The following is a 24750-nucleotide window of genomic DNA, read 5'->3' as shown; positions in this document are numbered from 1 at the left end:
AATATACTCTACACGTGGTGCGCGATTTAAAATAAGGTGAATGATAATTTGTAACGTTTAGAATTTTGTAAAAGTCTCCTTCTCCCCAGACGCCCTTTAAATGGTTTAGGAAAGAGCTTTAGGAATTCTGTTTTACAACACATTCTATCTTCGAGGTACAACTCGAGAGCATAAAAAATAATGTACTAATTGTAACAAAAACTGCAAAGAAGATATGAGAATATTATTATTCTCATATATATATATATATTATTTATCTTGCATTTGATAAATAATAAATATTTGCTGAATATCAGGAAATTACCTAAACTTTATCAAAGTAATTGTTGAAATTAGCGCATCGATGTAATTGTTACCTGTATACTAGCAACTAGTAATAGCTTGTTATGAAAATGCTCGATTATTAAGAAAACATTCATTAGAACACGTTTAAGGCAGTTATTATCAACAAGTGTTTACTATGGGGAATCTGAGATTTATTTTTAGATAATGTAGAGTGGTGTACAAAATCTATTTACATCATATGCTGCATTTGATGTTTGTTGCGGAAAACAATAACTAAGTTACTATACTACAAGGTTTGCATTTGTATGACGTCACTGACTCTTAGTTTGCTGCTCAAATATAATTTCTTCCTTACTCTCTTTATGCTGTTGTTTCTCCCACTTTTGGTTTTGGTTTGCTTGATTTAATTATGGCAAAGCACACTAGGGCTATCTGCCTAATGGGAGGGATGCCTTCGTGGAGGACTTTCTATGGGAAACTGACTCGTATACACGTTACACATGGGGAAAACCACGAAAACGCCCGTGCAGCAAGCCCGTTCGCAGGATTCGAACCTCGAACCGAACTACCAGTGTTCAGCGACTTTACCGCTCGGCCGCTGGTGGGCTTATCACAATGCGAGAAACATACATACATTTATGCCGATTCTTCATTATTTAATTTTTTTTAATATAATACTGGGCTGTAATATTTGGTGGCAACAGTTTGGAAAGTGATACACCGTTTATAGTGATTCGACGTAAAATGCGAAAACGAAATTAATAGCCCTTTGGACTAAAAATCTGTAGTTATCGACTCTCATATTTCCAGATTATTGTGATATTTAGATACTTTTTCCGGCAAAATAATGTACAGTTTCTGTAAATTATACAACAATTATAATTTAAAATATAGACCAGAATATGCGAAACTTTTGTACGACGCAGAAACCTGTATGTGGAAATTATTACTATGGCATTGTACTTGACAAATGGTAGTGAAAAGAATTTTGAATAAGATAAGCCTGCCAGCCAATATATGTAAATATAAGTATGGCATCAAATTTTAACATGTATATTCTTTATAATGCATTTGCGTGCAAGACGTTATCACTGATTTATATACACGTTACGACATTGTTTTATATCGCCTGTCTATATTTAGGTACTAAAAATTTCGTGAGACCAAGTTAAGCAGGCTCTTGATTTTACGCTATTTTTTCATGGGCTATTCTGTCATGGGATATTTTGTCGTGGGCTATTGTGTCAAGGTACCGCCAGCGCAAGGTCGACTTTTATATATGAAGTATATATGATTGCAATCACATATAGTTACATTTTCGAAAAACTCTTGTTATAATATGTAATAGCACTTGATAAATATTTAATAAATAAAGTAGTTAATAAGTCCTTAACATGATTATGAGGTAAAAAAGAACAGAGAAATGCAAATGTGAAATTTAAAATTAGGTAAAAAAGCAAATTTAGCTCCGTGTTAATTTTGAACAAAACTCTAATGATTTCGAGGGCGATCAGATAAAAGCCCTTCCTCAGAAGGGTAAAAAATTTTTTTCCTCTCTGTCTCCGGAATGTGTAAACAACCTTTTCTTTCTTAAAAAAATTTTAAAAGAAATTTGTATGATTTTTAACAATTAAATATGTGGCGGGCACTGTTTACCAAAATAATGTTGGGCATAGAAAATATATTGGGGCCGGACTCTTAAATATACAGTTGAAATAGCTGTATTTCTTTCATTAATTTCTGTACTTATTGTCGATAATTATTACAGTTAGATAAGAAAGTCTCAAAGAGTAAAATAGTTACTTGAAGTGACACATTTTTTTACATAATATATAACAACTGAGAGATCAAAAGAGACTATTCCACACTAGAGTAATTAGATTACCGAATAAAGTAACTTTGTAAAATTTTGCTTACCGCATTCCGCATTTTTTTACATTTCTTAACTTAAAAAAAAAGATTACGAGTTCAAGAAGATTCCAAAACTGCTCTGGTAGAAGAAAAGTGGATTTTAGATGCAATCATAAATTCCGAAACTGCTCTGGCGTGGATAACCATGCCTTCATCAATATTCATAAAAGGATGTGCATCACGAGATAACACAGACTCAGAAGTCCAATACCAAGTAAGCTTTCACTTCACTTGACAGTTTCCTTTATACTATATTATTCAATTACGTTCACCCCTCTAAACGAATCAGTGATAATGAAGTATATGCCTTAAAGTAAAATGGTTAGGAGACCCATCAATATGAGATTCTTCATTACGCTTGACATCAAGTTAAAATCCAGAATCTGAAAGTTTTGTAATCTCAGAGAGCGTTCACACGATGGTCTAGATGTCATAAGGCTTCCTTCAGGTTAAGGTTTTGTCGTCATTAGGCTTTGCGGTCTAAATCATAAAAATCATTAATCCCATTTACATCTGTTTAACAGTGTTTAAGCCATAACCAAATAGGGAAAGGAAAATCGCGCCTGTGTAGACAGATGTTTGCTACGCTGGGTCGTACACTAAGTTAGCATAAAGGTGAAAAGTTAGAACTTTTAGATTATAAGGTATTTTTTCTCTTCTTTCCGCATGCCTTCGTGGTTGTAATTGGAAGCATACTCCAGGCGTATTTGAAAGTTCCAGGTTCGAGTCTCGGTGAAAGCATTGCATATTTTTCCCGTCTTCTGCTTCAAAATAACCTAATGAGTCTACAAGTGGCGCACGAACTACTAAAAGATGGGGGAGGATAATTCGTCAACACCAGGATTTGGTCGCCCAATATCCAGTCGCCCTTTAAAAGGAGAAGTAGATGAAGGTTATTTTCTCCCTCCTTTCCGCATGCCTTCGTGGTGTAATTGGAAGCATTCTCGACGCGTATTCGAGAGGTCCAAGGTTTGAGTTTTCATTTTCACTATACACTTTTACAGTCTCCAGCATCAAAAACTCTAATGACCCTACAAGGTAAAATCCTTAAATCAGCTTTCGTGATGTAAGCAAGGTCTGGTTGTTTAGCAGTGAAGCTCGGCTTAGAACTCTTATGATTTTAAAACCATCCCGTGAACGAAGCTTTATTGTCCTAGTCATAAGGCGTAAAAGTCAGAGAGGACAGGATTCAAACCATACCGAATCAGACAAGATAACATTGGCAAACGTAAATAAGTACCTGACTGAATGAAATCGTCAATGCAATGTCAGCCGATGTTTCTTTCGCTCGATTTGACGATTCATATACCAGGCTGGCATAAAATTGAACACTTAGAGCAGAAAAACCCTTATATCAGCTTTCATGAAGTAGCACAGTTTACGAAGCAGCAAAGTTCAGCTTATCCCAGTGGCGCCTCATAAAGCCTTTGTGTGAGGCTGCTTCAGAACAATCTCGAACAAAGATTCTACGTATATGGGTAGTTTCATAACATGTAAAGAAATGCAATCCAATTTCATTCTGAAAATTCTGCACAAAAGGAATACTTCTATTCAAATAGTTCTTACATGTTTATCATAATTAATTACCGAAATCGGAAATTTAAAACATCAATTTCTTCTTTACTTTTGGAAATGTCTTTTACGACAATGGTATCAGTAATAGGCATCTGTAATGTATATAAAAGATCTTATTATATCTGTCTTTCCATAAATACCCAAGCTTGTTCTCTATTAAAAAACTTTCTTTCTATTTTCACCTTTTTTATGACTTTAATGCTTGCTACTTAGAATTCTTGCATAAAAATTAAACTATGTGAAAGTTCCGGAAGCTGACAGTCACTAAAAAATTCTTTTTTACTATCATAAATTCTGCTATCTTATAAAAATAATACGAATAATCTTATTATTATCATACTTATAGCTTTAGTTATTTACAAAATTACTTAAATGCTCCACAAATGCAACTTCCAAATTCTTTTCTTTGCTATTAATGAAATTCGTTCCAAGTTCTTAGTACCAATCCCGTATTTTATTTCTAGTCGCCCAGACGGCATAGTGGTTAGGGAAGCCTACTGCGGTACCGAAGGGCTCGGGTTCGAACTCCATTAGCTGTTGATATGGCACCCTCCGCTGTTCACGAGGTATACTGACCACTAATTAAACGTTCAGCGAAGACAGAGCACGATAAATAGATTTCGACGCACCTTTACAATCACATTATATACATAGACTGGTTCTCATTCCACGCATGCACAATCGCTTTGTAATTCTAATCATTTGCATATCTTATCTCACTCTACATTTCCTTGCTATTTTCACAAATAGTAGTGGAATTTCACTCAAGTTCTTTTCCAGACGCTTCGTGAGTTGCCGTAATTAACAACCTAAACTGACTTTTCAAATAAAAATATTCTCATAAAATTTCACTCCTGTTTTTGTATTTTTTTTAACAGATGACACTACACGCACTGCAACTGTCTTCTCTTTTCCTATTACTTATGTAAGCAATGAAGTACAGAACAATTTTTGCCCTTGAGAACGAAAATTTTTAATAATGCGCAAATTTCTTCCCTTTACGGAAAAAAGAAGAAGGCAGCAATACCAAATTTTGCATGATTTTAAATAAATTGTGGTATTTAATATTTACTGAATTTTCCGCCTCAAAAGCTAAGATAAAAAAAAACATAATATTAGTAATTGCATTAAAGGCAAATTCTCGAAATAATTTCACGCTTGTGATTTTTCTGAACATCTAAATCCCAACAATTCCCATATAGTTGGGGTAGAAATTCCAAAAACGCAAACCACGATTTTCAATCTTGCCTAGTTTTTTTCCCTTTTAAAGTATCTGATTTTCATGTTCTTGGGGAGAAACAAAACTGCTCTTTTTTTTTTTTTTTTTTTTTGTTTGTTTCGTAATACATACATTATCTTAGTTCGTTCCTTCACTCGATTTATTTTTATTTTTATTTTATTTTATTTATTTATTTATTTTTTTGTAGTACCTCGAATACATTACCCGATCCTCAGCGGAAATGCCAGATATTTCATGTGTAAATTTCCTTATCCGCAGCGTTAGATTCAATTCCATATTCCACAGAGCGGTACTTTTCATGGGAAATTGAAGTTCTTAGATAAGATTTTGAAAGTGTCAGTTAGGTTTTGGAAGCTGGGCTCTATTTCAGTTTAACATTTTATCAAATTGTTGGCATTATTATATGGGATACGCCTTGCGTTGTGCTGTGAGCTTTGCACGGAGGAGTGCATTCTAAATGCCAAAGAATTATTGAAATACAAAATAATATTTTATTTACAGCGACAGTGCCAGAAACAAAACCTTTACAGTTAAAAAGGAGATATACGATATTTCATGTTAATTAACGTATTACTCATGATCCTGAATTGTTATGACATTGTTAGCTCTCAATGTAAACGAGATACTTGTATTTTAGTCAGAGTTCTTGAAAGTTTAGAGAGAAAACATGTGGCAGGGACGCGGACCGTAGTACATTCTCTCGCTCAGCTTTGCGACTTATCCGACGTTAGCCACTTTACTAGCCGAAGTCAATCACGCATTTAGTAAATTTGAGCCAACCCTTATTATGCTGTTTGCACTGAAGTCTCCATCATCTAGTTAATTTAAGTTCACCTTTTCTGTTACAGATATACATCAAACTCCGGAGATTTAAATTTTGAAGCACAAACCGTGCATGCGTTCAGCTTAACGTTTTAAGTAAAAAGGTTGTTTAAACCTTCTTCCGACAAAGCTGTTGTCTGGAAGTAATAACTCGCCTGAGTATCTTAGTAGGGTCGAAGAAATTAAGTTAATTTGTGGACTGTGATTTAAAAGGTAATTTTCACATCATACAAATACAATTCTATGACAGGTCGCCAAAAGTAAAAAGGCCAGTCCTGCCTGATTAGGAGAAGGAATGACTTCGTGGAAGACTTTCTAAAGGAAACTGGTTGGTAAGCATGCTATGCATGAGAAGATTCCCGAACACTTCAATGCAGCCAGCTTGTTTGCCGAGATTTGAATTACCGCTTGGTTTCAGATGGTTGGCAGTCCACTTATGAATCAGACTGCGAATGTACAGCTAGCTACATATAGACATTCGGCGTAAACTATTGCTTAACCTTTAACTACTGTGACTTAAATTGTCGCATAACTACTGTGACTGCTAAAAACAAAATAAGATATTGTTCTTTTTTCGTATTTGAATAAATATTATTTAATTTCATATATTTTACTTTTTCATGAAGATATAAAGCAACTGTTATACTTAAATCAGTTCATTAAAATAAAATATAGACTATGATAATAATTCCTTCGCTTTCGGATCTGGATGAAAGAAGTAAATATTAAAATTTAACTTTTTTATTTTACATTAAAATTTGCGATAAGAATGCTTTAATAAGAACATAAAAATTAATTTTTATTTTACAAATTATAATTCGAGCTGCATTTTATACATACTTTTCTACTGCTTTGTAGACACACTGATTCTTTGCATGCTATATATTTGTAAGCTGTTTTACTTTTTTTGCTCGGTGAACAAATGTAGCACGTTCTTTTTTTTATCTAATTTATCGTTTTCGATCGCAATGTGTCCTTCATCATCATTTATTCCGAAAACTTTTCTTATTGTAAGTTTGAGTTCTTTAGGTAAAAATGGTGAAGTTATCCTCCGTTTTACATGAGACTGCACCAACTGAATTGCTAATGAAATCTTTTCGTTTCATTTTCGGAGCCAGTGGGATAAGATTGAAATAATACGAATGCATTTGTTGCACAGATATCCAAGTTTCTGAAGAATATTGCCATAGGTCAACGTCGGGTTCGACGAGCAGTTGAATAGATTGAACCAAGAATAATATTGTGACTACGAGTTCGAACAACCTTGTTGGGCTCTTGAATAGACCATTTGAATTAATTTTTTCCAATAAAAAAATCTCTTGTAGAAGGAGAACATGGATTTTCATTTTCATCGGCAGATATTTCTGAAATTGCGTCGTGGTTGCCCTCAATAATTTTATCATGGGAACTTTCATCAAAGAACTCTAAATTAGACCAATTTCGAACTATGTATTCAATTTGGTCTTAGGTAAGATATATAGAACGTTTTCTGCACGCATTTGAAGCCATTTCAAGAATATTTATAAAAAAGCGAAATATGTAACAACAACGAAAACTGAACTTTATCGGCCGAAATTTGAATCGTATCTGCTGTGATCGGTCTCACAGACCGTTGAGGGGGGAAAATTAAAAAAAGTAAAAGAAGAAATATAGTTACCTAAATGCAACTTGGTATGTGACCTTGGACAACTGATTTAGGAAGGTACTAGGAATGGCAATACTCATTAATTATTCTAAGGGGTGGAAGAATTTAATGGAAAATGTCTCGCGGTCTGACAGACCGCTCACAGCAGTTAAAGGTTAAGAGCAATTTCGAGAAGTTCCCTAAATGTTAACAAGGCATGATTGCTTATGCATTTCAGTTCTTATGCTCATCCTAAAGGGAAATAAAGATCCAAACGAAGCTCCTTCTTATAGGCCCATCTGCCTGCTCCTAGCCATGGGAAAAATACTCGACTAGTACTTCAAAGACTGAATTTTTACATTCATGCTAATAGATTCACAAATACTAGGCAATATGGCTTTATAGCCGGAAAGTCAGTGAATCACGCACTGAGTCACCTACGGAATACGGTACTTAGAAACAAGCAGAATAAACTGCATACTGTTGTCATCAGCATAGACATTCAAGGTGCTTTCGATATATTGTGGTGGCAGGATGTTTTGGAATGTGTCAAAGATATCAATTGCCCCAAAACTTTATTTGATTTGATCTACAGCTACTTGAGTGAAAGGCGATTTCAATTAATTTGTATATGGACGGAGGCATCCACATTCAAAAAGTGGCGAAAGATTGCCCTCAGGGCTCCTACCTAGGTCCATTTCTGTGGAACCTGGTAGCAGATATCGCGCTCAACTTGTTTGATGATGATGAAACATTAGAAATAAACGACTTCTTGCTTATTTAGCAAAAACATAAGGAATGCTGATTAGCTCAGGAAAAAGGCACGAGCGTATTCCGTGCGTAAATCTTCATGGAAGAAACATACAATTCGTGAAACATTTCCGCTACCTGGGTGTCATTATAGGCGACAGATTCTCCTGGCTCCCTCACATCAGGGATCTTAAAGAAATGTTGTATAAATTGTCTAATACAATGTGGAAGACAGCTGCTGCTAGCTGGGCTATCTTCTCGCAGATGCTCAAGATATGGTATGCCACAGTCGCTGAATCGTCAATGTGACGATTAACATGCAACATGCACTGAACTCGCTCAAGGACCATTTCTTCTCGGCATCTACAGAGGATTCCATATTTCTCCAACAACTGCATTAAATGTATTGGCAGGGTTTCCGCACCTGCACTTGATAGTACAGAGCGAGAGTATTGTGGTGAGAGTGATCAGACTAAGACAAGACTCTACTATTTGGAATAAGACTTATGCATCCTCGGACTACGAGAATCACATTGCCCACTCTCCTTGCCACCCTGCAGACTTCGATATAGAAGCAAGCTGTAATTCTCCAAGTGCATTACGATCCTCAGCCGTCTACACTGATGGGTCTAAAAGAGAACTTGGAGCTGGTAGTGCCTGGTGTGCAAAGAACGGTGACCACATAATTATTCCTGGGCTAAGAAGCTTCAACCCAGTAACTCGGTGTTTCAGGCAGAACTTACAGCCCTAAAGGCAGCTCTGGACTTTACTGCTATCAGTGGCAGGTATAAAGTAATATACACAGATTCAATGTTAAGATTGCAGGCCATCCAGGGCGGCCGCAGTAGACATTCCATTGCCAGATACATAGAAAAACTATTAACTTCGATTCCTGCAAGTCTAAGGCCCAAGCTTCAATGGGTTCCAGCCCATACGGGGATTAGAGGAATGAAGCAGCTGATATGATTGCGAAAGGCGCAGCCAATGAACCCTGAGTATCATTAGTGTGCCCCTTCCGCAATTATATCTGAAAACCACTCTAGAAGGTGAACTAATGACGCAACGTCAAAACTACTGGGAGACAAGCACCACAGACAGAAGACTGTATAATTTACAACCGAAAGTTAACCAGAATTTAAATAGCAGCTCTTTGCACTTCACACAGTACCTGACAGGGCATGGCCCATATATGCCCTACCTTCACAGATTTCGCCTAAGAGACAGTGACTAATGTAATTTGTGACAATAACTGGTGACCCAGATCATTATCTGTTTGATTGCCCGCGCACAGCGAATTCACATTTAAAAAGACAAGCTGTAATGAATATGCCGGCATGGTTCAAGAACACAATTAAGTATAAATATGCGCTCAGCCGCATTAGAGACTGCATTACCGTTGCTAAAAGTATTGCTGACAGCATAGAGTGACTTTTCTTTCCTTGGACACCGTGCCGTTAGCATCCCGCTCTGTACCTATATTAATTTACTTAATGTCTTTTTTCGACCTTGTTTTGTTTTTAATTATATTTAATATTATGATTAATCCAGAACTCATTTAATGTATCCCACAATTTGTAATGTATTTGTTCATCTTTGCAACTGTACCTGATTATATAGCATATCCTTAATATAACTGTAGGCCTAACATGTACCATAATAATTAAATGTGTTCGCCTTAGTTTCAGCAGTCCCCACTATGCACCTTCTTTCAATGTTCTGGTTCTTATTTCAGTGTTCCTTGTTTAGCGTGGTCAATTGCAGGAGGATACAGTACTAAGCTCTTTATTTATATTTATTTATGCATTTATTTTTAATTCCATCGACGGGATCCAGCAGGCTGAAAAGCACCTAACCCAGTGGGCCAGCTGTTCCGTCGATGGCGAAAAGAACGAAAGTTCTTATGCTCATTTCCACTAGCTCCAGAGACTTTTTTTTTTGTTGTTGTTAAGTTTAAATCCAAGAAATGCCCAAAAAGGAGATCCAAAATCTCATTTCATCTACATCGCAGAATTGTGCAAACGTTACCAAAGCCACGGAGGCTAAACCAAATATTACTGCAACACAAATTTTCGCTTTTTCTCTGTATGTTGTTAATGCTTTCTGTTTTACTACAGATTAAGCGGTGATTGTCTCACTCTTTTTCCTTTTTTTGTACGAAGTAAATGAAGTATTGAAATTGGAAAAGATATTGGGTATCACATTTCAACGGAAATATCCATTTTGACCGTTCCCGAATACATTTAAATGATTCTTTTTTGTGCGATATCTGTACATACCCACAAAATAAAGGACTCTTCCTTTCAATAAGGGACTGTAAAATAGATTTAAAAGGAAATTTTTGGGGACTTCTGTACGTAAGTATACATCTCGTATAACTTTAAAACGATTAGCCGTAGAATGTTGAAATTTTGTATATGGGACTGGATAACATCTCTCTTTTTATTTCAATCGTCAGTACCAAACGCATCTCTCTCTCTCTCTCTCTCTCTATATATATATATATTCACACATCCCTTTAGCCAGCTTAAAAGTCCTCATCCGGCGTTTATTTTCGCAATGTATCTCTTTATGTGGTTTCCGGGTTCTTGTACTTATGTTTGGGAAAATTTGAAACTCATTAAGAAAAAATAAAATTATAAGACGCTTGACTCCCTTACCACAAAAATGGACTGGAATATTTAATTTCAAATTTGCAATTTTTGATGTCATTTTCAGTTTTTCTTTAAGGTTAATAGTTAAAATAATTCGGGAAAAAGTCACGTGGTGTCCGTATCAGATTTTTTGTATCCAAGTTATGTTAGCCGCGATTTTAATTAATTCAGAAAATACCCAAATATATAGTATACTTAAAGGATAAAAAATATCTCCTATTTGATTTCTGATCATTTAAGCATTTCGCAATGGCTTTATGAAGAAAAGTTATTGTCAAGACAAGCAGCCAAACAAGCCTAGGCTCTTTCAAACGCTGACATCAAAAGTCGGAGAAGTGCCCACCAGCGGCCGAGCGGTAAAGTCTTTGAACACTGGTAGTTCGGTCCGAGGTTCGAATCCCGCGAACGGGCTCGCTGCATGGGCGTTTTGGTGGTTTTCCCCATGTGTAACGTGCATACGAGTCAATTTCCCATAGAAAGTCCTCCACGAAGGCATCCTTCCTATTAGGCAGATAGCCCTAGTGTGCTTTGCCATAATTAAATAAACCAAACCAAAACCAAAAGTGGGAGAAACAACGGCATAAAGAGAGTAAGGAAGAAATTATATTTGAGCAGCAGAGTGACGTCATACAAATGCAAGCCTTGTAGTATAGTAGCCTTAGTTATAGTTTTCCGCAACAAACATCAAATGCAGCATATGATGTAAATAGATTTTGTACAACACTCTATATTATCTAAAAATAAATCTCAGATTCCTCATAGTTGCCCGTTTAAGGCAGTTGATAATAACTGCTTTAAACGTGTTCTAATGAATGTTTTCTTAATAATCGAGCATTTTCATAACAAGTTATTACTAGTTGCTAGTATACAGGTAACAATTACATCGATGCGCTAATTTCAGCAATTACTTTGATAAAGTTTAGGTAATTTCTTGATATTCAGCAAATATTTATTATTTCTCAAATGCAAGATAAATAATAGAATTATTCTCATATCTTCTTCGCAGTTTTTGTTACAATTAGTATATTATTTGTTATTCAAACTAATATTAATACTACCTTCACCAAAAACTGACTGCAAATTGCTCCTATTTCAAACTTCCCATGAGAATTTTAAAATGTGGTGCATCGCTCAGACTCCTAAGTTACATGCAAGTCCACCAATGGGCAAATAAGTAAGACAGGTACAGATAGAAGTGGGCGGGATACCATAATTTTACTATTTGATTGTACAGATATAGTCCAACCACACTAACTATACAGTTTCGCCACCCCGAGAGACAGTTCGAAGATCTTTTACCCCTCTTCTCCTACCAACAAACCACACAAGAGGACTTCTAACGTACTAGTACATTTAATGCCCCATGCTGCACAGACACTGCACATTTACGGACATCCATGCCTTCTCCGAGAACTTGGGTTTATCGATATGGCAATTAGCGTCACTTATAGCTCAAGGAGGCAAATAAGTAAGACCGATAAATACTGTTATTTTGACCTGGATTCACATGGCGACGAACCTGGTGGCTACCTATAAAGTATTAAAACGGCTATTTAATTTTTTTACTAACCCTATATTTTTTTAAATAAATCTACAAAATATTCGAAACTATATGATGGGGCAGGTTGTAACAAAATTTCGAAGCAAGTTGTAACATGTTACGGCTCGCCTCCAGATTTTGATTCATTTAGTTAACTTTCTGCTTTAAATGTTGACATATTTCTTTCCCCGAACAGAAAAATCGATTTTTCGCTCGCAACGATTAGGTCTTTTCCTCAGGCTTCACCTCGGAAACAGTCTAAGAAGGGGCGACGTAAAAGAAAATCTGCCATTCTATCGCGAAAACCAAAGCATTGAAAAAAGAATTGAATAGAAAATTAATAAGAAACACAACTAAGACGATAAAAGTAAGGAAAGAGTAAAGCTACAGAAAAAAAATCTTATGTGGATACAACATGACTTCTTTGAACGGCCTATTAAATTATACACAATTTTGCTGCATTTCATTTAAACTTATTTCCTCGAATTTCATTAGTGATATATTTTTTATTCAATCAATTAAATTCTCACTTAGCGGGAAGGCAAAAATATGTAAAAACTCAAAATATCTTCATTAAAAATTGTAAAATATAGAAAAACGTACAACACCAAACATGGTTGAAACAATTAAAAAAGCAATTTTTACAATTAAAATTAGAGTTTCTACGCAAAAACAAGCGATTTAGAAAGCGGACAGGAAGACAGATTTTTCGGTGCACAAAATTAAAAGTTTACTTTTGGTCCCACTCGGCAAAAAGATACTGATGTTGGTACATAAACTAACTCAATCCATTCTCATACTAAGAGTTTCAAACGTAAACAAATGGCTACTTCGTTAGGCTTAATACCACGTAAACAATTTTTAAATTGTTTCTAATTCTACAACTATTGCATGCAGATTAACTAAAGGAATAAAAATAACATAATTCAATTTACTTTTAAAGCAAATAAAATGCACAATATACCAACATATAAGAATACAAAGCTGAGCTCTCCGAGCTGGGTATCAGAGTAGGTGTATACATACATACATACATATATATGTGTATGTATATATATCCGTTTGATGCGACCGATTGCAACCTGAAAAGGAGGTGCGCAACTGTATGTTACAGCAGTCCCATACACAAAATTTCAACTTTCTGATGTTACTTGTTTTTGAGTTATGCGATACAAACGTACATACCTTACTACGTGCGTAAGTACGTACAGATGTCACGAAAAAATCTCTTTTGAATGCATTTTAAATCTATTTCATATCCCTTTTTGGGAAAAGTGTCCTTTATTCAGTCCGTACGTATAGATGTCACTCAAAATCATCGTTCAAAGGGATTCGAGAGCGATCAAAATGGATAGTTTCGTTGAAATATGATACCCAAAATTTTTCTCGATTACGATACTTCCTTTACTTCGTACATAGAAGTAAAAATTCAAAAATAAACGCAGAATTGTAATGGATGAAGAAAAGAATTTTGAACTCAGATACGCTTTTCTGACACAGCTTCCTAGCTTTCGGATAGCTAGCTGTTTTCCTAGCTTTCGGATATGCTCCAGCAACTCAGGTGCAATGCTTAGTTTGCGAAATGTGAGCACACTTTCAAGGTGTGAGAGGAAATAATTGATAACTTATTTGTGTTAACTGCCATTCTCATGAAGACACATTTTCCAGGTGATTGGTTACACAATTTTTCTTTGTTTATGCTATAAACCACTTCATATCATTTATTGTCAATAAACCAAATGATAATAATTATTAAATATTTTTTAAACATTGTAGTTTTTATTTATTGTTGCTATTTGCTCCAGGTATGTTGCATTTTGATCCAAACTGGGGCAAATTGTAATATTGGACAGACTTGGAAAAATATTTCTTGCGCTAAAATCAGCGAAATTGGCAAGTGTTTTGTGACCATGATAAATAAATAGTTACGTTAAAAAACAACAGAAGTCATAATAAAAAACGCAAATACATTTAAAAATATAAAAATTTTTCCAAAAATTATTACAACTAGCCCCTACATCCCTATTATAAGAAAAAATTTTCTTGAAGATCATACTTACAAAAAAAAATTACATTACATTAATTCAGTTTTGTAACTATCACAAGAGATCAAGTCATATTTTTCATTTGAGAACCGAAGCATACATTAGGAAATCCGAAACTATGAGGATTTGAAATTCTGATTGTTTTATGTGCAACGCGAACGTTGAACTGCCACAGCACTAAAACTGGATGCACTGAGTTAAAGCATGCATAATATCTGCTGCCAGCATGCTCGCCGCAGTTAGTGAACATTCTTCTTAGCACTCTCATCTGAAAATTAACATGATTGTAGCATATAACTCTAACTTCCATGCAAAGTCAACCTTAAGGCAGAACGACAAATAACCTGCCACAAGTCTACACGCTTTCTATAGCTGGAAACGTTCATCATCAAGCAATTTTCAAGGAGACAAGGTGATAGATGAGAATTGTTGAGAGGTAGTCTGTAAACCGAGACGACTTATTCGAGCGCCTGAGCTTCGAGAATGCAGATCACATGCGCTATTTTGAAGCTACTATAAGGTCTGACGGTCAGTTAAATCCCATTGAAACGTTTTTGGCTATTTGATTCTTTCAATGTAATGCCGTAATAAAAAGCAATATACTGCAAATGTTATATGCAGTAATGTAATGTTGTGTTATAAACTAGGAATAAAATAAAACATTTCAGTTTTAGCAATTAAATGTAACACTAACATAATTCTTCTTGAATAAGAGAAATTTCATCTTACTTCATGCCCGTTGATGTACCATCGCAGAGATGCGGCCGGTTTCGAAGGACCAGCAGAACACGTGACGTTCACATCATCTCCCACTTGGTACTGTGGTTTTACTCCAGAAATAGTTGGGCCATCTTCCGGTAATACTATATAAAAAAATAACACAGTCTAAAATCAGCTACGTATTCTTTGGATTATAGTTTTAAATTTTATATTTTCTGAAAAAGAAAGACAAATTAATAAATTATTAAATTATTATTAATAAAATATTAACAAATAGACTGATTTTTTTATGCATTTTCACAACGGATCACCAATACATCAGGTAAATTAGGTTTTATTTGAATATCACGTTTGAATATAATCCATGATGGCTATCTGCCTAAAGGGAATGATGCCGACATGAAAACAACCATAAATCAGGATCATTACTCTGACATTCATAACATCAAATCTAATGCAGTTCGTTATCAAAACCGAATACATGTGAGGGTTTGAGATTCATGAAAGACTCTAACATAAGTTAATTGTAATATTTTAAGGTGCACTCGATTACATTATGATGTAAAAATTGATAACATATTGTACAAATACAGACCATTTTAAAGGCGAGGAAATAAAAGCACGAGCTGAGTAGAAAAACAAGGTTAGGAGCGCTGATGCCATTTACTTACACAAGTGGGAGAAACGAAGACGCAAAGAGAGTAGAGAAGTTGTTTTTGAGCAGACTTGAAGTCAGTGACGTCATACAAGAGTGAACCTTGCCATGTAGTAACCTTGTAAAAGCTCAGAAATATGAAAGATAAGCTACATATGGCCGAAAAAAGGACAGAGTATTTGCTGGAGTACATGACAGTCATGCAATATTAGAAACAGTAAACTCGCATAGTTCTCGAAGAAGCAAAGGATATTATTACGAAATCCCCAGCTGCGGTATGATATCTACCCCGCAAGGCGGGGATAGGGTTGCCAGATTTGGCACGAAATCGCCCCATTTGGCGACAAAATTGGCGATATGCCATAAACGGAGCCAGAACATTCTAGAACGAATTCTTACCGGTTTTCCCGAGAATGTTCTCGAAGGCAGAATCTATATATACCCTGTCTGTACGCGGAGTAGGAGAATATCCTTGATAGTATATATAATATGTTGATTTTAGTACTAGTATCTTGAGTTCAGAGATTAACTCGAGAGCGATCGACGAAGTCGGGAGCTGTGTTTAAGTGCTAGCCTGAAGGCTGTCTTGCTGATTGTTTCAGCGTGTTTGTCGTAGTTTTTCGACGACTGTAACGCGTTTTTTGGAACTTTCCTGAGTAATACTGCCAAATAAATTGTAGTTTGATTCTTCATCAAATGTTGTTATCAATCATTCCAAATATATAGTTCACTCCAACAATATACAGTTCATTTTGTGGGCAGAATACGTAGAGTCATTGGGTTTGTTGAAGCAGAAAATATGAAAAACGTGCAGTGCCCTTGCCGGGACTCGAACACTTGACCTTTTGATTGCTAGCCGAATGTGCTTTTCCAATTACATTTCGAAGCCGCGCGACAAAGAGGGAGAAAATGTCTTACAACTATTCGAAAGCGTGCACTTAAAGTTTGCAAATGTTCTCTGAAATACGCGAGTTGTTTCATTATCACACTGATTTTGGATGCATATGATGAGTTTTCACTACGTATTGCATGGAAAAAGCGGCAGCAGTAGATTTAAGATGGCAGGCTTGAGTCATAGAGCAAGAGTGAATTTAGCGCTCAGTTCGTTCTTTATCGTTTATTCTCTCTGAAGACACAAGTTCTTGAGATCTGATCTACACAGAGTAAGTAACCAGTTGCCAGTGAGGCTGGACTGATTTGATGTTAAATACATAGCTGCTATCTAACCGCGTGCACTATTTACAAGTACCTATCAGAGTAAGGTGTCGTAAGGAGGGATAAAATCTTGATGCAAGACAGTATTGATGAAGGCTATGTGTTTGTGGATGTCTCTTTAAATAATCACTTGAAAAAAGCTGGAAGAAACTGCAATTTATTAAAAGTAATTATGAAGCACAGCAAAATAAATAGCTGAAAGATAAAGCTCTAAATTACATACAGAGCTCTAAATTACATACAGACCAAACTTATTAGCATATCTCGCTCGTAAATAATCTCGTTCTACTTGTAGCTATATGAAATTCAAACATCAAACATCAAATTTTACATTATTATTTTAGAAGTACACACAGAAGTGGAGGAGGTAAACAGTCGTTAAAAGCAGATATCGTAAGCAGCGCACGAACACGTCTCTGAACGTCAAAAGTATTAAACGTATTGTGAGTGCTTCTCTTGAAGCTCAAGTACATGCGAATTAAGATCAAAGAAAGATGCTTTTAGAGTTTCCATTCGAAATCCACGAAAGAGACACGGATTCCCAAGGGAATAAATTAAATGGAAAATATGATTGCTAAAGCTTTTCATAACTCAATTATGCAATTTCAACACTTCTTGCATTTTGATGCTTAAACAACATGCATTTCAGATACGCACGGCTGCGCTGCTATGTTAGATTATGATTTTAGAGGAAGTCTTTATTGCATTACTTTAATATTTTAATATGCGAAATCAAACAAAGTTTTGGCATTTTAAAACAAGACAGTATATTAGCTAAATATTTATTTTAAACTTTATATAAAGATATATTTTTTAAATAGTATTAGAACATGTATACTAAAAAGATTTCATTCAGCCAATACAGTAAGTTTCTTAAATTTTGACATATTTCCGGATTAATTCATGAGCAAATATTTAAATTAAATGAAACTAAGATAAGCTAAACCTGTAAGGATTTATCATATTCTCCCATGCGTGCTCTGCCTATGTAAATGGTTAGCGGCGCATTTAGCTGCAGTTTATTACTTTAAAATTGCACTTCAGTGCCGTTGTCAGCCCTGCCCATTTACGACTGTAACACGGGTCGTCATCACAGCACAGCGCTTATTTTCTGCACTTCTTTTGAGGAAGTGGTTCAAGTCAGCCTTCATTCGCGTGCTTTTCATGAAACGAAAACACGCTAAACGGAAATGAAGTGAACGGAAAAACCTAGTCGACCCAAATTGTCTGGTGCATCTGTTTTTCTTATGGTAACGAGGCAAGTCTGACGACGGTAACGAGGCAAGTTGGCGACGTTTGGCGATATACCATAGACGGTTGTAGAGCCTTATGGACATACTATAGCAATGGGAGATCTATGGTTCGAGTTAGAGATGAACAAAACTGCTCTTTATGGGAACTGGATCACTCACATGAACAGGTTTTTTTATTATTACTGACCGCTCATTAATAATAAGCTTGATGAAAAAGATTCGAAACGAGGGATGAATCAAAAGACGTTAGCAAGAACCGAGCGAACAGCAAAAAGAATTGAATGAGCTGTGGGATCGGAAAAATCGACTCAATCAAACACTAACTCCCTGAACTGATTTCTTTTAACTGCAATTTTGAGATTCCTTAAAACCTCCTTTCTGCACTCAACTACCAATAAAATTTCAGAATAAAAATTTTTCAAAAATTTGGGAAATGATAAAAATTAAATTCACTTTTAACATGGCAGAGTAATATTTCAGCATACTAGTTTTTTAAATGACAATGGAAGAAAAAGAGAGTAATAAAACATATTCCAGTACAAAGAGACTTGCCCTCCTCCCCTTCCCCCGAAAATTACCAACTCCTCAAGTTTCATAAGTCTCTTCCTACAAAAAAAAAAAAAAAAAAAAAAAAAAAAAAAGAAAAAGATTCCCCCCCCCCGAAAAAAGGGGGCTTTTCGCCACTCTGAAATTCGAAATTAAAAAAAGTCATTATTTATTTATAGCGGAAGCGTTTTTATCGTAAGAGAAAAGAAAATCTGATGTGGACACCACACAACTTCCTTTTACGGCCCATTAAATTATACACATTTTTTTACTGTACTTCATTTAAACTTATTTTCCCGAATTTCATTAAAGACATATTTCTCATTCAACCAGTTCAGTTCCTACTTTGCGGCAAGGCAAAACTGCATAAAAACTCAAAACATCTTCATTAAAAATTGTAAAATGCAGAAAACTTAAAACTCAAAATACAATTGAAAACAGTTAAAAAAACTACTTTTGTAAATAAAATTAGTTTCTTCGCCAAAACAAGCAAATCGGACAATGGGCAGGAAGACAGATTTTTCAGTGCATAAAATCTAGAGTTAACTTTTGGCCACACTGGGCAGAAAGACATTGAAGATGTTGCACCAACTAACTTAATTCCCTACACTACATAAAGTTCCAAATGTAAACAAAAAGCCGCCACCTTAGGCCTAGCATAACTTACACATTTAAATTGCTGGTAACTCTACAACTATTGCCTGCAGGTTCAATAAAGACATAAAAAATTTAACAAGAACAAAGGAACAACAAAATTCAATCAATTTTAAAGCAAAAAAGGCACAATTTGCCAACATAGAAGAATAAAAAAAGAGCTGAGGGTGGGTGTATATATATATATATAAGTTTAGTGCAGCCGGTTGCAATAAAAATGGGAGGTGCATAGCTAGATGTTATAGTAGTCCCATATACAAAATTTCAACGTTCCACGGCTAATCATTTATGAGTTATGCAAGATATATACATATGTAGGTACGTACATACAGACATCACGAAAACGTCCCTTCTGAATCTATTTAAAATCCATTTTATAATCCGTTTTGGGAAAAAGAATCCTTAATTCTGTCCGTACGTAGAGATGTCACGCAAAAAGATCGTTCAAATAGATTCGAGAGCCGCCGAAACGGATATTTTCGTTGAAATATATCACTTAATATGATAGCGTTGAAATAAAAATTGCTTGCATGCATGTTACATGTGATTTATGCGATTTAAGTCAACAAATTTATATACAGTTCTATAAAATGTGATTTTTCGTTTAAATATATATCATGCACTTAATTGAATGGATTTATTTCTTGTTTGTGATATACTGCATTTGATGTATTTTTTATTCTGTTTACAACTTTTTTACTTACTTAACGTCTTAGATGAAAATATAACTAGTTTTAGAAACTGATCATCAAATGTGTATGAAAACAGCATTTTTCTTACACTATTTCAGATATTTGAGTTTTTCAGCAACGTGGGAAACCTTATAAAGTGGGTTTAACATTAGCCGTACCCCTTGTAGTTAGAACAAAAGAAAGCTGCATAATTTCTTTCTAGTTGGTGAATATAGGCAGTGTACGATTTATGCAAAAACTACAGTTTAAACATCTGGTATGTTAGGAGCTTTTGTAACTTAGTGTCTACTTAAGAAATAACCGAAAATATTAAGTTATTCTAACTGACAAAAGTTATCACTTCATGTAAAACTATAAGTACATTTTATTTACTCTAAATTTATCAATTATCTTTAAACAACAACAACAACAACAACAACAACAACAAAAAAAAAAAAAAAAAAAAAAAAAAAAAAAAAAAAAAAAAAAAGCTGTTTTCAGTTTACAATTTCAGTTATCTTCTGTATGCAATGTGTACTACTACTACTGTAGAGGTACTGATTCAGTTTATCTCCATAAAATATTGTTACGAATTTTGTAAATAAATAGATGATTTTAGTGTAATTGCATGTTAACTTGCTGTATTCCTCCGTACAAGTAACGCAAAAAATTTAAGGAGAGAAGATATGAATACAGGGGTAAATCCATTTAATATCGAGTAAATGATTATCTCGGTAATTTGGTGAGGTATCGCCAAACTGACAACGGTTTTGGCGACTTACGTTGTCGCCAAATTTGGCAAGAAATAGCCAAAATTCGTCAAACGTTTGGGACTATTTGATGACATTTTGGTCCGGTCCCTTTTCACAGCAATATGTATTGGAATTAAATAAATGTAATTGAATACTATGTTAGCTGTAATCGTACATCGACCCTCGTATTGCCTTTCAGTAATTTCGAGAAGCAGAAAGTACTAGAAATATCTTGGCGGCCGGGTGAAAACTATATAAGGCCGGAAAGAGAGCATCCGCTTTCAAGTTAGTTTCTTAGTTACTGTTGTTGCGAGATGTTAGTTCCGCGTGAAGTGAAATATATCTGAGTTAGCCTTCTCTTTAGATGAGCTCTGCACTGCGTTGTGTTTAACGTTCTCAGTAGTTTGATGCGTAACTACTGATTGCACTTTGTGATACTGTGAAAGCCTGTCTGAGAATTTCTGTGGAATATTTCCAGAAATTTGAAGTGTTTCTTCTTATAAAAATAAATTTTATTACGGTATCATCGGACCTGTGGACATCGGAATCTATCACGAACCCGCGCGCATGGAGCAATATAAATTAAAACTTTTCTTTCATTCCCTTTACATAAAAAGAATTAAAAACACGAGTGATAAATGAAAGGATGAACTGAATTTTAATTCTTGAAAAGAGGGATTGATTTGCATTTATTTAAAGAATTAAACGTATTCATATCAAGTTTCCTTTAGAATGCACTAAATAATTAAGAGCATTAGATATTTGTAAATAATTCAATATTTATAAATTTCCCCTCCTAACCATTAGTTTTAAATTATCAAAACGTCTTTTTAAAAATTGCACCTCATCCTTTAGAATGCACTAAATAATCAAGAGCATTAGATATTTATAAACAATTCAATATTTATAAATTTTCCCCTACTAACCATTAGTTTTAAATTGCCAAACCGTCTTTTTAAAAATTGCACCTCATTATTTTCTCTTCAGTAATCTTTTTACGTGATTAGTATACGTAAATATATCTACTTATTGCACATTTGGAAACTAACTATGAAATATAATGGAATAGCTTAAATAATAATAAAATTAATGCAGGCAAATAACTGCCTTCAAAAGTGACAATTAAGCGCGATCTCCGAGAAGAGAAGAAACAGTTTTTAAAAGAAATAAGCAGAATGAAGAAAGGGTTAAAGTACGTGGTGAAAATTCCAAGTATGTAATCCCAAAGCATATTCGATATTTACGCGGATACATGAAGTTTATATAATTATCCTCTAACACTTTAAGAAAATGACTTTCACGTTTATTTAAATTAAAAAAAAAAGCTTTTTAACTGTTTGACAACTTTCATATGTATTTTATTACTTATTATTATAATACATTTATGCTATTTTTCACAAGTGGTTTAAGTTTATGATCACGTATACCAGTATTTATAATCAGCGACAATATCATTAACAGAAATTTATAAAGTTGCTGTGATTAATTTTACTGCAGGTTTTTTTATTCCAAAAGTAAAGAATAACTATCCATTATTAATAAATAGCATTTATTATAATGCAACATTGAAAACGCAGACACGTATCTAACATTCCGAATACATTTATGAAGAGGCCGATTTTTGTGATTCTTTTGTTTTGTTTATTGCATAAATATAAATAATTTTGCACCTCTGTGAAGAAATTAAAAAAAAAAAAAAAAAAAAAAAAACCATTCTTTCCGAAAGCATTCTGCCTTTGCCTCAATCAATTAATCAAACAAATTTAAATATTGACTACAAAGTTCAAGTCGTGTATGAATCAAACTTACATGTTCTTTTGGTAGACAGTTTCGTACTAAAATTGAGCTTCTTTTTTATGAAACCAAGTTTAAGGTTAGATTAATTTATTATAACAAAGCACATAATATCTATCTGCCTACGGGAAGGAATGCCTTCGTGGAGGACTTTCTAAGGATTACGTTACGCATGGGAAAATCCACGATAAATAACCGTGCAGTCAACTTGTGCGATATGGGAGTTCTCAAAACACTGGCGAGTGGTTCGGTGGTAGGGGTGAGAGACTTTCATACGCCCCCGGGGTGTTCTTCAGCAAAACTCAGGCGGAGCTGCACAGTTAGGGTGGAGAGACTATACCTGTGCGATCCATGAACTTCTAGTGTCCCGAACATTTAAATCAGTATCTGTTTGCTAGGATCGAACTCTCAGCACTTAGCTGTCTTAACAAATCGGACACTGGAGGAGCGAAATGCAAGTTTTATAAAAGCTAATTAAAGTGCAGAAGAATAATTTTAAAAATTTGTAGCTTTTACCCACCGGCTACTTATTAGTTTTAAAAGAATATGAAAACAAAGGTGAATGCGCTCGTTCCAAGATTTCCGCGAGAATGAATAAGCCTTTATAAGAGAGAACAAAAGTCTATTTAACATTTTAATTGTTTCCTGTTTTACTGAGTTAGTTATATTTACATACCCATACCTTGTTTTTATTTTTCTGCTTCTTATTATTTCCTTTACTTACTCTAGTTTATTAGCATTTCAGTGCGCTATTAATAAAATGATTTTATGTATATTTTATCCGAACGATATGGATTGTTACCATGGTAATTCATCAGATTATGATATTGACTTAAGCTATAAACGTGAAAATATTCTATCAATAACTAATTCGGCAAAATTAAAAATTTTTTTGTAAATATTAAATATTGCATCTTTCTTTTCCCTTCAGATATATAGAACGTTTGTAAACGATGGCATGAATAAATATCTTATATCATTGATCAGAGATATTTAGTTCTAAGTTAGAGAAAGAATCAAATAAAATAGGCCTTGAGGCTACGGTAGTTTTGATAACTTTTTTTTTCTGCTTCTGAAAGATAAGACTTAAGTAAGACCGCTTTTGAAATCAAGAGTTTCAGTCAAAACTTACACCAATTGAAAGTTGCTCCTTATCTAATTTCAAATTTTTCATTGGAGTATTTCTCTTGCATTGAGACCATCAATACATTTTTAATATCTTTACAATGTTTTCGTTGCATTTTAACTTTAAATAGATGTTCTGGAATTATTCCACTTCTGCCACTTTTTGAAACTATGGTGGCAGACTCCAGATTGCTTTAAATTCGGCTGCAAAAGCTGATAGCTCAACTATGAGTATCTTTCGACGGCAAGAATTGATTCTTCACACAGTGGCTGGAGTGTCCGAAAATAGCATTGTCACACTTCACCAGCACCGGTTAAAGTGGTGGATGGAAAGGGGAATGTAGTCTACGGATACGCTTGGTTGCCAGACCGATGTAACATAGAAAAGTTTCATCGTGCGCCCAATATCCCCCCTCTTTTCCCTTGTAGATTGCCAACACCGTTTGGGATAAGATCAGCTTGACAAGAGAACCCTTCTTTACTTGCATTTATTTCTAAAGGGTGCTAATAATTATATTTGCGTTAACATGGCCTCCAAGAAGGGGGGGGAGAAGATTAATGAGTGGGCAGTTCGGTCGCATATCCATCATGTGCTTCAGCTTAATCACTCACCTAAATGCCAGTTCCATTGTATACATCATAGTCATTACAGTTTTGGATAAAAACTAATGTGGGGAAATGCTTTATGCTTTGCTACAATGTTAGTGCTGAAGCAATAGGTCAGAAACTCCCGAAGCTGAAGTCTTGAGGTAATTATGCTAAATATAAAGTAATATACACTGATGCCTTCTTTATTTTAATTAACTTAAATGTATTTTTATTTATTGTTATTACTCTTAATTTGGGAATAAAATAGCCTAATTACAAAATACTGAGTCATCCCATAAATAACGTAGTTATTTTTTCAATTGAACTAAATGTC

The 24750-nt window shown here is 34.7% G+C and overlaps 2 protein-coding genes across 2 annotated transcripts in view; one reads left to right on the top strand and one right to left on the bottom strand.

Moving 5' to 3' along the window:
- Positions 1–24750, bottom strand: part of LOC118189229 (uncharacterized) — a 691965-nt gene that overhangs the window by 27069 nt on the left and 640146 nt on the right. Inside the window, exon 4 of the mRNA XM_085824877.1 lies at positions 15173–15306. Coding sequence (XP_085681003.1) covers positions 15173–15306 — 134 coding nt within the window. The remainder of the gene's footprint in view (positions 1–15172; positions 15307–24750) is intronic.
- Positions 1–24750, top strand: part of LOC146994945 (uncharacterized) — a 132703-nt gene that overhangs the window by 64241 nt on the left and 43712 nt on the right. The gene's annotated exons all lie outside the window — the stretch shown is intronic.

This window comes from Stegodyphus dumicola, chromosome 10 (assembly GCF_044657685.1).
Source record: "Stegodyphus dumicola isolate Sdum_Otavi_A_Nest chromosome 10, ASM4465768v1".
NCBI lineage: Eukaryota > Metazoa > Arthropoda > Arachnida > Araneae > Eresidae > Stegodyphus > Stegodyphus dumicola.
This window is presented reverse-complemented; position numbering and strand designations above follow the sequence as displayed.